General features: G+C 44.2%; 1 protein-coding gene and 1 long non-coding RNA gene across 5 annotated transcripts in view; one reads left to right on the top strand and one right to left on the bottom strand.

Annotated features, from left to right (window-relative positions):
• The first annotated feature begins 329 nt into the window (after window positions 1-329).
• exoc3l1 (exocyst complex component 3-like 1) overlaps window positions 330-12,003 on the top strand; it is a 110,755-nt gene continuing 99,081 nt past the window's right edge. For all 3 annotated transcript variants that reach the window (XM_049723039.2, XM_049723037.2, XM_049723041.1), the window contains exon 1: window positions 330-503. In XM_049723039.2, the coding sequence (XP_049578996.1) occupies window positions 470-503 (34 nt within the window). In that variant the 5' untranslated portion in view covers window positions 330-469. The remainder of the gene's footprint in view (window positions 504-12,003) is intronic.
• On the bottom strand, window positions 932-7,637 carry LOC137840364 (uncharacterized). 2 transcript variants are annotated; one of them, XR_011086965.1, is made up of 7 exons: window positions 6,266-7,637; window positions 5,766-5,827; window positions 5,648-5,676; window positions 5,409-5,466; window positions 4,892-4,928; window positions 4,610-4,793; window positions 932-4,452 (listed from the first exon to the last, which is right to left on the bottom strand). It is a non-coding gene; the product is annotated as an uncharacterized lncRNA (long non-coding RNA). The 2 variants fall into 2 exon arrangements; XR_011086964.1 differs by having other exon boundaries at window positions 932-4,793.

The following is a 12,003-nucleotide window of genomic DNA, read 5'->3' as shown; positions in this document are numbered from 1 at the left end:
AGCTTCAGAAAAATAAAGCAAACATTTTCAAACCTGTGTATCTACTCATATGTTAAATTTGGTGAACAGAAAAACTCAAAACAGGCCTGAGAAAGTCTAATATGAATTGATACATTACATTAGCATAGCAGCAGCAGCAACAAAAATACCAGCTACAATCTTGCATACTGTTGCAACTTTTGTTCAACTGAGACAAATATTAAAGTATAACATCTTGCTCCCAGTCTCCTGAATGTAGAAAACCTCCCAGTGGACAATGCTCCTTCCCCCGCCTCTCCCTCCCACTCACCACCATCCTAGATAATTCTCTTCCACCCACTGCACTCTCTTCCTGTTGGCGCCACAACAGGAAAATGGCTCAGGGAGTTGGTATAGAGAAAAAGTTGAATGGATAAGTGCTCCATCCTCTTTTCTTATTTTCCACGTATCTGTCAGGAGACTTGTGCGCGGACAGGCGTCTGGAATCACAATGTCATCAGAGGATCATGTTGGTGACAAACCAGGTAATGCTAGACAAAATATAAGATGTTATTAAGTCAATAACACCCTCCTTTTTAAAGAGTCATCGAAAAATTGACAGCACTCAATCTGTACGTATTTTGCTTTCAAAACAAAATTACAATTATTTTAAGAGCAAACAAAATTGGAAGTGGTTGTGGAGATTGACGTATGCTTGAAGTGTGCTATTGAACAAGGCAAGAATTGCGAAGTGTGCGAAATTCCCTCACTACATCTCCTTTACGTGAGACTGGTTATTGTTGGTGTCATAGCAAAAAGGTTTTGTGTTTGGATCTTGATACAGCATTTTCTTTTTTTCTTTTGTGAAGTTCAGATGTTTTCCATTGCTTGTGCTGGTTCTCTTCAGCCTTCCTCACATATCGAAAGAATGTACTGTCCTACAGGCAAACAGGACTGTCTCAGAAAATTAGAATATTGTAATAAAGTTATTTATTTTCTGTAATTCAATTAAAAAAATGTCATACATTCTGGATTCATTACAAATCAACTGAAATATTGCAAGCCTTTTATTATTTTAATATTGCTGATTATGGCTTACAGCTTAAGAAAACTCAAATATCTTATCTCAAAATATTGATGCATCAAATATGAAATATTAAACCCAAAAACAATCTGAAATTTGAATTGGATTGAATTCATTCGTTTCAAACAGGCAAACCACACATAACCAATCAAGTGAAGACAAATACACTCAAAAGCATAAGCAAGGTGAAAGTCATTCAAACTATGACTGTACAAACAACAGATACAAACAGAAAAAAATCCCCTGCACAAAATAGGCAGAACCTACTTGTTTGAAAAGGAATGGGAAGTTGTATGAATTTATAAATTTAATATTCAATATTCATATTGTGCAGAAGTTATGATGCTCTGTTTTAAACAACCATTGATCCGTGTTAAGTGTGGTTATTTCGGTAACCTGATATTAGGGCTATGGAATAACCTAAAATAGATAACAAAATTAAATCCATGAAATATGATCATATTAAACCCAAAACAAACATGTTTTAAACAACCATTGATCTGTGTAAAGTGTCATTGGGGCTATGGAATTACCTAAAATATACGACAAAATTAAATCCGTCAAATATAAAATATTAAACCCAAAACCATTCTGTAAGTTGTATACATAATGTACAGAAGTTGTGATGCTTTGTTTTAAACAACCATTGATTCGTGTGAAGTGTCTTTATTTCTATAACCAATGTTAAATCCATCCATAAATCCATCCATCATCCATCGATCCATCCATTTTCTATACCACTTGTCCCATCATGAAATATGAAATATTAAACCCTAAACCAGCTATAAGTTGTACAAATAATGTACCGAAGTTGTATTGGTTTGTTTTAAAACAAACAATGATCCGTGTGAAGTGTATTGCTTCGTTCGAAACGCTAGGAGGAGACACGTGCATAAATAGTGTGCCACCGTAAAAAAAAAAACAAGTGTGCGGCACCAGTACCCGTTGAGTTTGAGCCTGTTGCTTCTAAACACAAAATCAAAAGAAGACAAAGGAATGCTGCTATAAGGTGAGTCTTCGAGGTTTATCATCCATCCATCCATCCATTTTCTGAACCGCTTAGTCCCCACGGGGGTCGCGGGCGTGCTGGAGCCTATCCCAGCCGTCATCGGGCAGTAGGCGGGGGACACCCTGAACCGGTTGCCAGTCAATCGCAGGGCACACAGAGACAAACGACCATTCGCACTCGCACTCACACCTAGGGACAATTTGGAGTCTTTAATCGGCCTACCAAGCATGTTTTTGGAATGTGGGAGGAAACCGGAGTGCCCGGAGAAAACCCACGCGGGCTCGGGGAGAACATGCAAACTCCGCACAGGGAGGGCCGGAGGTGGAATCGAACCCGCACCCTCCTAACTGTGAGGCGGACGTGCTACCCAGTGCGCCACCGAGCCGAGGTTTATCAGTAAGAGCTATTTTTTTGTCCTGCAAAGTTTGACCTTTTCATTATCAACCGATTTCAAGCTTGGACTTAACCCTGTCAGCCATAGACGTCTATTAGACGTCTGGACTCGTAAAGACCTCATTTAGACGTCTAAAATTGGTTACGTTATAGACCTAAAATAGACGTCTAAATTAAATAATTAAATATGATCATATTTCAAAACTTTATTGTCTGAAACAGCTGTAAGTTGTATAAATAATGTACATAAATAGTTTGGATTTGTGTTTAACAAGCATATTGATGCGTACATGTGAAATGGCTATTTCTGTAACCTGATATAGACGTCTATTTTAGGTTATTTTATAGATGTCTAAATTACGTCTATATATAGACCTGAAATAGACGTCTATATTAGGTTATTTTATAGACGTCTAAATTACGTCTATATATATAGACCTAAAATAGACGTTTATATTAGGTCTATCTGTAGACCTAATATAGATGTCTATATTAGGTCTACACATAGACTTAATTTAGACGTCTATATTAGGTCTATAGAATAACCTAAAATAGACGTCTATTGTAGGTCTACACATAGACCTACAATAGACGACAAAATTAAATGCATCAAATATGAAATATTAAACCCAAAACCAATCTGAAATTTGAATTGAATTAGATTGAATTCATTTGTTCCAAACAGGGCTGTGGACTCGGACTCGGGGACTCGGTCGGACTCGGTCATTTTTGCCGGACTCGGTGCTGATTTTGACCGAGTCCACCGCGTCCGACAATAAAAAAAAAAATACGTTCAATTTTATTTTCATCATGCTGCTGAGAATGCGCGTAGGAATACTGTCTACAGCCCTGCTTACGATCAATGCGGTCACGTTGAGTTGCACTTAGGCTAATGTTTACATTATGTACCAATGTCAAGGACAATTATGTCACCCAGCTTATATCATTGATGTGTTTCGATAGTTGTGGGGTCGTCACTAATTATTTGTGTTTAGATAAATGTCTGAGCTATAATGGTGTAATTAATGATTAAAAAATATTATCTTACATGTCCTGTGTTTCAAAATGGTTATTTAATTGGGCGAGAGTGTGTGTTTTCAAGCGTTTTGCCTCATGCCAATGGCACTGAGGGCTAAGGGTGGGCTTCAATGACTATTTTTGTAAAGCCACGCATTTAATACCATGTCAAATAATATATTAGAGTGTAGGTTATGTTCCAATGTATCCACTTCTATCGGTTAAATTGTCAACCGTACATTTATGACTACGCCATGAGTGATCTACCTTATGAACTAGCACAACTCCGGTAGGGCAGGGAAAATGTTATCGATCCGACGTCCGATTGGAACGTCGCCCCACTTTTACGTCAGCGCTCTCAGCAAAGGGTCCTGTATAAGCCGAACCAGCCAGTGTAAAAGCAGTTGCGTTCGTTCTGGTAGATTTTTATCTAAATTAGCCTTGAATAAAGACTAAGCAGTCACATGAATTAACAGGAAAAATGGACAGCCGGTCTCGGTGGTCAAGAGGCCGGGCTCGGACTTGGACTCGGTGCAAAAATCCGACCGAGTCCACAGCCCTGGTTCCAAACAGGCAAACCACACATAACCAATCAAATGAAGACAAATACACTCAAAAGCACAAGCAAGGTGAAAGTCATTCAAACTATGCAGGGAGTGCGTGTGTATGTGTATGTGAAGTCAAGAATTGCAGTGTATTGGATTTAAGTGAGGGTGGGTTGCGCAGCGCCAATCTCACTCTCTCGCCCCAGTCCACCTGTATCCAGTGGCAAGACAGAGTCAAGACGGCTGGAGATGGAGCCGGGTGCAGTGGATGTCCTGAATACATTACGAGGTGATGCATCCAGCCCACAGCACTCCACAAAGCTTGCTGGTGTCGCCAATCGGCCCGTTGAACCTCTGAGGGTTTCCTCCGCGCTTCCTGCCGAGAGCCAGTCTTTGGTAGCAGTTTAACATCATGCTCAGGACGATTACGAGGTGTTGTAGATTGTCTGACCATGTGGGGGATTGAATTAAATACATTATATAGTGTACGCCCAAAAAATAGCTCATCAAGATCAGAGTAAAATAATTATTATAATATTTAATAATTATAATAAGCTATCAAGAGTGAAGGGGGGGACCACAACATCCAAATTTTTGACTAACCAATTCCAAGCTTAATCATTCTGTCATTCAGTCTTGCATCCTGTTTGTCATTTATTTCCTTGGACATCATGTCAAAGGTCTCCAGATCAGTCACGGGCACCGTCCACTCTCCGCGTCACATTCTGAACGAGAGTTGAGGCTCCAGGGATTGCCAGAAGGGGCTCCACGATGACCTTCATAAACTCTGAGAATAAAGAGAAATAGAAATAAAATACTCACTTAAATTACTGCAGCTCTGACCTCTTTTTAAATGACTAATGCCCACAAAAAAAAACTTCTTACTTTTCCCTGTCATGGGCGTTTCACACTCACTTCCTAGCTGTTGAAGAACGAAGCAAATGTTAGCTGCAAGATTCAAATGAACCATTCTCCAATGATAAACTTTGCCCTGTTTGAAAAAAAAAAATGATGGCAATCTGTCTGTGCCTTTGAATGTGGTGCAAATTAATGGCTGTTGTACATATCCAATCACATTATTTTAAAATAGTACTGATAAAATTGCTTGTTCTACAAGTTGTTATCCAAATGATGAAAATATACAGGGTAAACCTGGGTTTTATTTTGCACTTTGACATCCGTCCCGGTTTCCGGAGTGTGAAAGTAGAGGCAAATACATGTCATAAATGCAAGTTCCATATTGAAGATTGCAATTACGACATACACTTTTTGCATATGCTTGACAGTAGCTAAGCATACATAAGTATATTCAAACCACCAATAACAGATCAATCTCCAAAGATAACGCAAGGCAGTTGTGATTACTTCTACAATCAAGAATAAATCAAAAATCAATCTGTACCTTGTGGAGTCCGGTCAGTTTTTAATACAGATGCTACTCTTTTCTCCAGGCTTGGAGTCTGAAAAAGAGGGAAAGGGAAAAAGATGTCTGATTTGACAATTCACCCATTAACCACTGTTTATCACATGACACAACACAATTTTAACTTTTGAAGTGATTTGGCTTAGAGTTCCAAACCCTGTTGAGCGCAAAACAAAGTTAGGTGCACATTTTAATGACATCACAAGATAAAAACCTACCTTTTCACGTGCCAGTCCTTGAGCTAAATCTTGAGTCACAAATCACAACATGGGTAAAAAGGGAAATTACATCTTTGCCATGCCTTCAGGAAATCTCAAATTTGTGATCTATACTTACTGTTTGCTCTTGTTTTTGTTTTATAATAGCCATTGAGATTTTTTAAAGTGAGCTGCTGACATCTGCAAAAGTAATGCCATTATTTACATTAGTTTTGAATTCACATATGAATTGTAAATGCATACGGCATAACCTCTTGTCAAAAATAACATTTCCTTTTTAAATGTAGGCAGTTATATGCTTTATATGTACAGTTATAAACTTTCAAAAATATTTTATTCACTTGAGATTTTATTTACTTAAGAAAACCACTACATACCCTATGCATCGACATCAAACAAACTTTTTGGAATTTGAAGCAAATTCACTTAAGCTCCCATCAACGTTTAGCGACCATTAATGTTTGTGTCAGCTTTTCTCTTCACAAAGCAACTAGTCACATAGCGAAAACGAAGGACTAGCAGGCAAGCTACGACTTAAGTCCAAGCTTGAAATGGATTGATAATGAAATGGACAAACTTTGCAGGACAAAACATCAGCTCAAAACCTCGAAGACTCACCTGATAGCAGCCTTCCTTCGTGTCTTTTTTGATTTTGTCTTTAGAAGCAAAAGGCTCAAACTCATAGGCCACTTTACTCGCGCCGCACACTTCTTTTTTTTTTTTTTTTTTTTTACAGTGGTGCACAATTTATTCACGTGTCTGCCCCTAGGGTTTCGAACGAACCAATGCAACATTGTTCATAGAAATTACAGTTGGTTTAGGGTTCAATATTTCATATTTGTTGGATTTAATTTTGGCATCTATGGAATAACCTAATATGGATTTCTATATCAGGTTACAGAAATAACCACACTCCACAGGGATCTTTGGTTGTTTAAAACAAAGCAATGCAACTTATGTACATTATTTATACCTCTTATAGCTGTCACGTCTCGCCCCCAACTGCTCCACTATGTGTCTGTCTTGGTTTCTGTCTGTGTGCTCGCCCCTCCCCTCCTGTGTGCCCATGATCAGTGTGATTGTTCCCACCTGCCTCTCGTTACCTGTCGTGTATAAAAGTCCTGTCTGCCCCTCTCTCCCTGTCGGATCATTGGTATTGGTTTTGGTATTGGTTTTGGTCATTGGTTTTGGTTGCTGTCGTTCGGTGTTGTCGTCCTGTCTTGGTGCCATCATGTCTTGCTGTCTTCTTGTTCCACGTCCCGGTCAGTCAGTCAAGTTATTGTTTAAGTCATGTCAGTTTACCGAGTCTGTATTTTGAGTTGCTTCAATAAACCCTGGTCCAAGCTGTACTTGGTCGTCCTGCTCCATGCTACACCAACCGACCGTGACAGAATGATCCGACCATCACAACGACCAGCGCTTGGACCCCCCTCCACCACCAGCTCCCGCTGCGACGCCCGATCGTCGTCCGAGCTTGTTCCAGTGACGCCGGACTCACGGATGCCATCGGAGTTCCTCCCGGCACCATCGCCTCTGCGACCGTCGTCGGACTTCGCTGCCGCGACGCCGGACCCGCGGCCGCCATCGGAGTGCTTCTGGCGGCAGCGGCTTTGCGGCCGCGATCGGACTCTGGTGCCGCGACGCCGGACCCACGGCCGCCGTTGGAGTGCCTCCCGGCGTCATCAGACTCACGGCCGCCATCGGGCTCCACCCCTGCGTTGCAGGACCTGCGGGCGTCGCCAGACATCCAAGCCAGCTGCGTCGGACCCGCGATCGTCCCTGGCTCCACTCCCACTGCTGCGGCGCGTGATGGCTCTTGCCGCTGCGCAGAGCCCCGCCTTCCGAATGTCGCCGATCACTGTACGGACTTTGTGAGTGGCCGCCGATCACGGTACAGACTTCCGGAGTCGCCGCCAATTGCCGTACGGACTTCCTGAGTGGCCGCCGATTGCGGCACTGACTTTTGTATGCCGCTGATTGCGGTTGTGTTTCCCCGAGTCGCCGCAGAGTGCGGTTGTGTTTCCCCGAGTTACCGCCAGAGTGCGGATCTGTCGCCGCCAGAGTGCGGATCTGTCCCCTAGGTCACCGCCAGAGTGCGGCTCTGTCCCCTAGGTCACCGCCAGAGTGCGGCTCTGTCCCCTAGGGTGCCGCCGGAGTGCGGTTCTGTCCCCTAGGTCACCCCCCGTGTGCGGATCTGTCCCCGCAGTCGCCGCCAGAGTGCGGATCTGTCCCCGCAGTCGCCGCCCGAGTGCGGTGCGGTTCGGTTCCCCAAGTCGCCGCCCGAGTGCGGTGCGGTTCGGTTCCCCAAGTCGCCGCCCGAGTCCGGTGCGGTTCGGTTCCCCAAGTCGCCGCCCGAGTGCGGTGCGGTTCGGTTCCCCAAGTCGCCGCCCGAGTGCGGTGCGGTTCGGTTCCCCAAGTCGCCGCCCGAGTGCGGTGCGGTCCGGTTCCCCAAGTCGCCGCCCGAGTGCGGTGCGGTTCGGTTCCCCAAGTCGCCGCCCGAGTGCGGTGCGGTCCGGTTCCCCAAGTCGCCGCCCGAGTGCGGTGCGGTTCGGTTCCCCAAGTCGCCGCCCGAGTGCGGTGCGGTTCGGTTCCCCAAGTCGCCGCCCGAGTGCGGTGCGGTTCGGTTCCCCAAGTCGCCGCCCGAGTGCGGTGCGGTTCGGTTCCCCAAGTCGCCGCCCGAGTGCGGTGCGGTTCGGTTCCCCTAGTTTTTTTTTTTTTGGGACGTCGGGAGACGTCCCTTGTGGGGGGGGGTTCTGTCACGTCTCGCCCCCAACTGCTCCACTATGTGTCTGTCTTGGTTTCTGTCTGTGTGCTCGCCCCTCCCCTCCTGTGTGCCCATGATCAGTGTGATTGTTCCCACCTGCCTCTCGTTACCTGTCGTGTATAAAAGTCCTGTCTGCCCCTCTCTCCCTGTCGGATCATTGGTATTGGTTTTGGTCATTGGTTTTGGTTTTGGTTTTGGTTTTGGTTGCTGTCGTTCGGTGTTGTCGTCCTGTCTTGGTGCCATCATGTCCTGCTGTCTTCTTGTTCCACGTCCCGGTCAGTCAGTCAAGTTATTGTTTAAGTCATGTCAGTTTACCGAGTCTGTATTTTGAGTTGCTTCAATAAACCCTGGTCCAAGCTGCACTTGGTCGTCCTGCTCCATGCTACACCAACCGACCGTGACAATAGCTGGTTTAGGGTTTAATATTTCATATTTGATGGTGGGGACAAGCGGTATAGAAAATGGATGGATGGATGGATGGATGGATGGATGGATGGATGGATGGATGGATGGATGGATGGTTACAGATATAACCACACGCACTATTTATGCACGTCTCCTCCTAGCGTTTCGAACGAAGCAATACACTTCACACGGATCAGTGGTTGTTTAAAATAAAGCAACACAACTTCTGTACATTATTTATACAATTTACAGCTGGTTTAGGGTTTAATATTTCGTATTTGATGGATTTAATTTTTGTTCGTTTATGTGTGCCCTGCGATTGGCTGGCAACCAGTTCAGGGTGTCCCCCGCATACTGCCCGATGACTACTGGGATAGGCTCCAGCACGCCCGCGACCCCTGTGGGGACACGCAGTATAAAAAAAAATGGATGGATGGATTTAATTTTGTCATCTATTTTAGGTTATCCGAGTCAAGTCAAGTCAAGTTTATTTGTATAGCCCTAAATCACAAGCAGTCTCAAAGGGCAGACAAAAATTGACAATTATTCTCAAAGCATCCCCTGATCTTAAGCTCCCAAAAGGGCAGGGAAAAACTCAAAAAACGCCTACCAGGGGAAAATGAGAAACCTTGAGAAGGGACCACAGATGGAAGGATCCCCCTTTCAGGATCACCGGGCTGCAATGGATGCAGAGAGGGCACAAATAATACATAATATGAAAATCAATGAAAAAGTGGATGTCCAAGTCAAAGCGAAAAGCTGCCGGAGGTGCACTCGATTGTCATGGCAGTGTCTTCAAGGAGGGTGAGCTGCAGTTCCCTCATCCTGAATTGGTCCACGAGAATCCAGATAGCCGCCTAACCACCTCCCCAGTGGGGAGAGGGAGCGAAAACAAACTCCAGCCGAATCGGCCACTACAGGTTAATTAAAGGCCATAATCATAGAAATGTGTCTTTAAACGTGTCTTAAATATTTCTAGCGAGGTAGCAGTTCTAATATCCATTGGTAGGGCATTCCAAAGCTTTGCAGCCCAAATAGAAAATGCTCTAGACCCTGCAGACATTTTCTTGGTCCTCGGTGTCACTAAAAGATTAGCCCAGGGGTGTCCAAACTTTTTTTAGTGAGGGCCAAATACAGAAAAATAAACAAAGGGCCGGGCCACACACTAGAGGTGACATATACATATATAATACTGTGTATTGAGAAGAACATTGCACTCAGTGGGAGCAGTGATGCTGTCCTTTGGATTGAAGGATGGCTGACATGTCAGGAGAAAGTTTGGTGGTTGAGACACGAAGGACTTCACAGAGATGGCTATCAGTTATTCTGGTTCTCAGTCTGCTTTTGTTCTGATTGAACAGAGAAAATGTTTGTTCACATATGTATGTCGAGCCGAACAGGCTCATCATTCTTTTTGCGTGGCGTCTCATCAGAGGAAACTTGGCGTTATCCAAACTCTGATAGAATTCGGGGAGGAGGAGAAGCTGATGCTGACTCTTCAGAGAATCATCACATTGAATATCAATCAGCTCTAACTGAAGAGTCTCTTCCACTTCTTCCGCATCCACCAGGAAGGGGGTCGAGAACAGCTTGATTTGTTTTTCAATGGCAGAAAAATCTTGGAAACGCTGGTTGAATTCCGTCATGAGAGAGGAAATCACAGACACATATTTCTCCTTTTTAGCAGAAAGGTCGGTGTTTGGAAAAGCAGACTTGATTTCAGACAGCACAGGGAAGTGTGCAGCATTAAAGCCTCGTAGTTATGTCTCAAACAGGCGGAGCTTTACGCAGAAGGCTTTCATGTGCGCATGCAGGTGTGGCACCAGCTGTTCTTTGCCTTGTAGATTCTTGTTCTGTGTACTCAGATGATGCGTAAGATCAACTAAAAATGCCAGGTCTGCCAGTCACAGAGGGTCACTTAACTCATGAAGAGGTCGGCCCTTCTCTTTTAAAAACTGGTCGATTTCTGATCTCAGCGAAAAAAACCGCTGCAGCACAGAGCCGCGGCTGAGCCAGCGCACATCAGAGTGGTAGAGTACATCCCCGTATTCAGCATCCACATCAGATAGGAAAGCCTGAAATTCTCTGTGGCACAGTCCTCTCGCTCGAATTACGTTGACAGTTTTTACGACAGTGTTCATCACATCGCCCAGGTGGACAGTCTTGGCACACAGTGCTTCTTGGTGGATTATACAGTGCATCCTAACAGCCTCTCCTCCGCTCTCTTTTACCTTGGCGCCCACCAACGATGCCATTTCTTTGCGCTCGGCAGTCATGGCCGGAGCTCCGTCCGTTGTTACTCCACAGAGCTTGTCCCATTTAAGCCCCATCTTTTCAACTGCCTCTGACACAGCTTCAAAAATATATTTTCCCATCGTTGTGCCTTTTAGGCTCATCATATCAAGCAGCTCCTCCGTACAGCAAAAATTATCATCTACTCCCCGCAAAAAAAGTAACAGTTGCTCTGTGGCATCTGTGCTCTCATCGCATGCTATTGAGTAAAAATCAAAAGCACAAGCCTTGTCTCTCAGCTGGAGTTTCACGTTAGCTGACAAGTTCTCAATTCTCCTCACCACTGTGTTTCTGGATAAGATCACATTGTTGAAATCCGGCACTTCTTTTGGGCACATTACTTCTGTGACTGTGATGACACTGCTTTATGAAATCACCGTCTGAAAACGGTTTGCCGTGCTGGGCAATAAGTTTAGCGACTTCATAACTTGCTCTTGTGGAGTTTTCCTGTGTTTTGTTGGCACGAAAAAAAAACTGCTGTTGAGCTTGCAGGCTAGCTGCCATTTGCTTAACTTTCTGTGCTCGTTCAGCACTGGTGTACGATGTGTAGCTCTGATGTTTGGTCTCATAGTGCCGACGGACATTATACTCTTTCATCACAGCAACATCTTCATTACAAATCAAACAGACACACTTTCCGTTAATTTCTTTGAAGAAATACTCATTTTCCCACCGTGTTTGAAATCTTCTAGACTCACTTGCTATTTTGCGTTTCTTTGGTGCAGCCATTTCTGGTGACTAGCGGTAAAAGTTTTTCTTTGCTTGATTTCGTTTGTTTGGCGGGCTCCATCTCGTGTTGAAACTGAGAAGTGCAACAGAGTTGAGCTCAAGCTTCTTGTGCGGGCCATATTCAATTATGTTTTCAGAATTTGCTGCGGGCCAATAGAAACTGGAC

The sequence above is a fragment of the Syngnathus scovelli genome, chromosome 6 (genome assembly GCF_024217435.2).
Source record: "Syngnathus scovelli strain Florida chromosome 6, RoL_Ssco_1.2, whole genome shotgun sequence".
Lineage (NCBI taxonomy): Eukaryota > Metazoa > Chordata > Actinopteri > Syngnathiformes > Syngnathidae > Syngnathus > Syngnathus scovelli.
The sequence above is the reverse complement of the archived record's forward strand: the minus strand, read 5'-3'. Positions and strand labels throughout refer to the sequence as shown.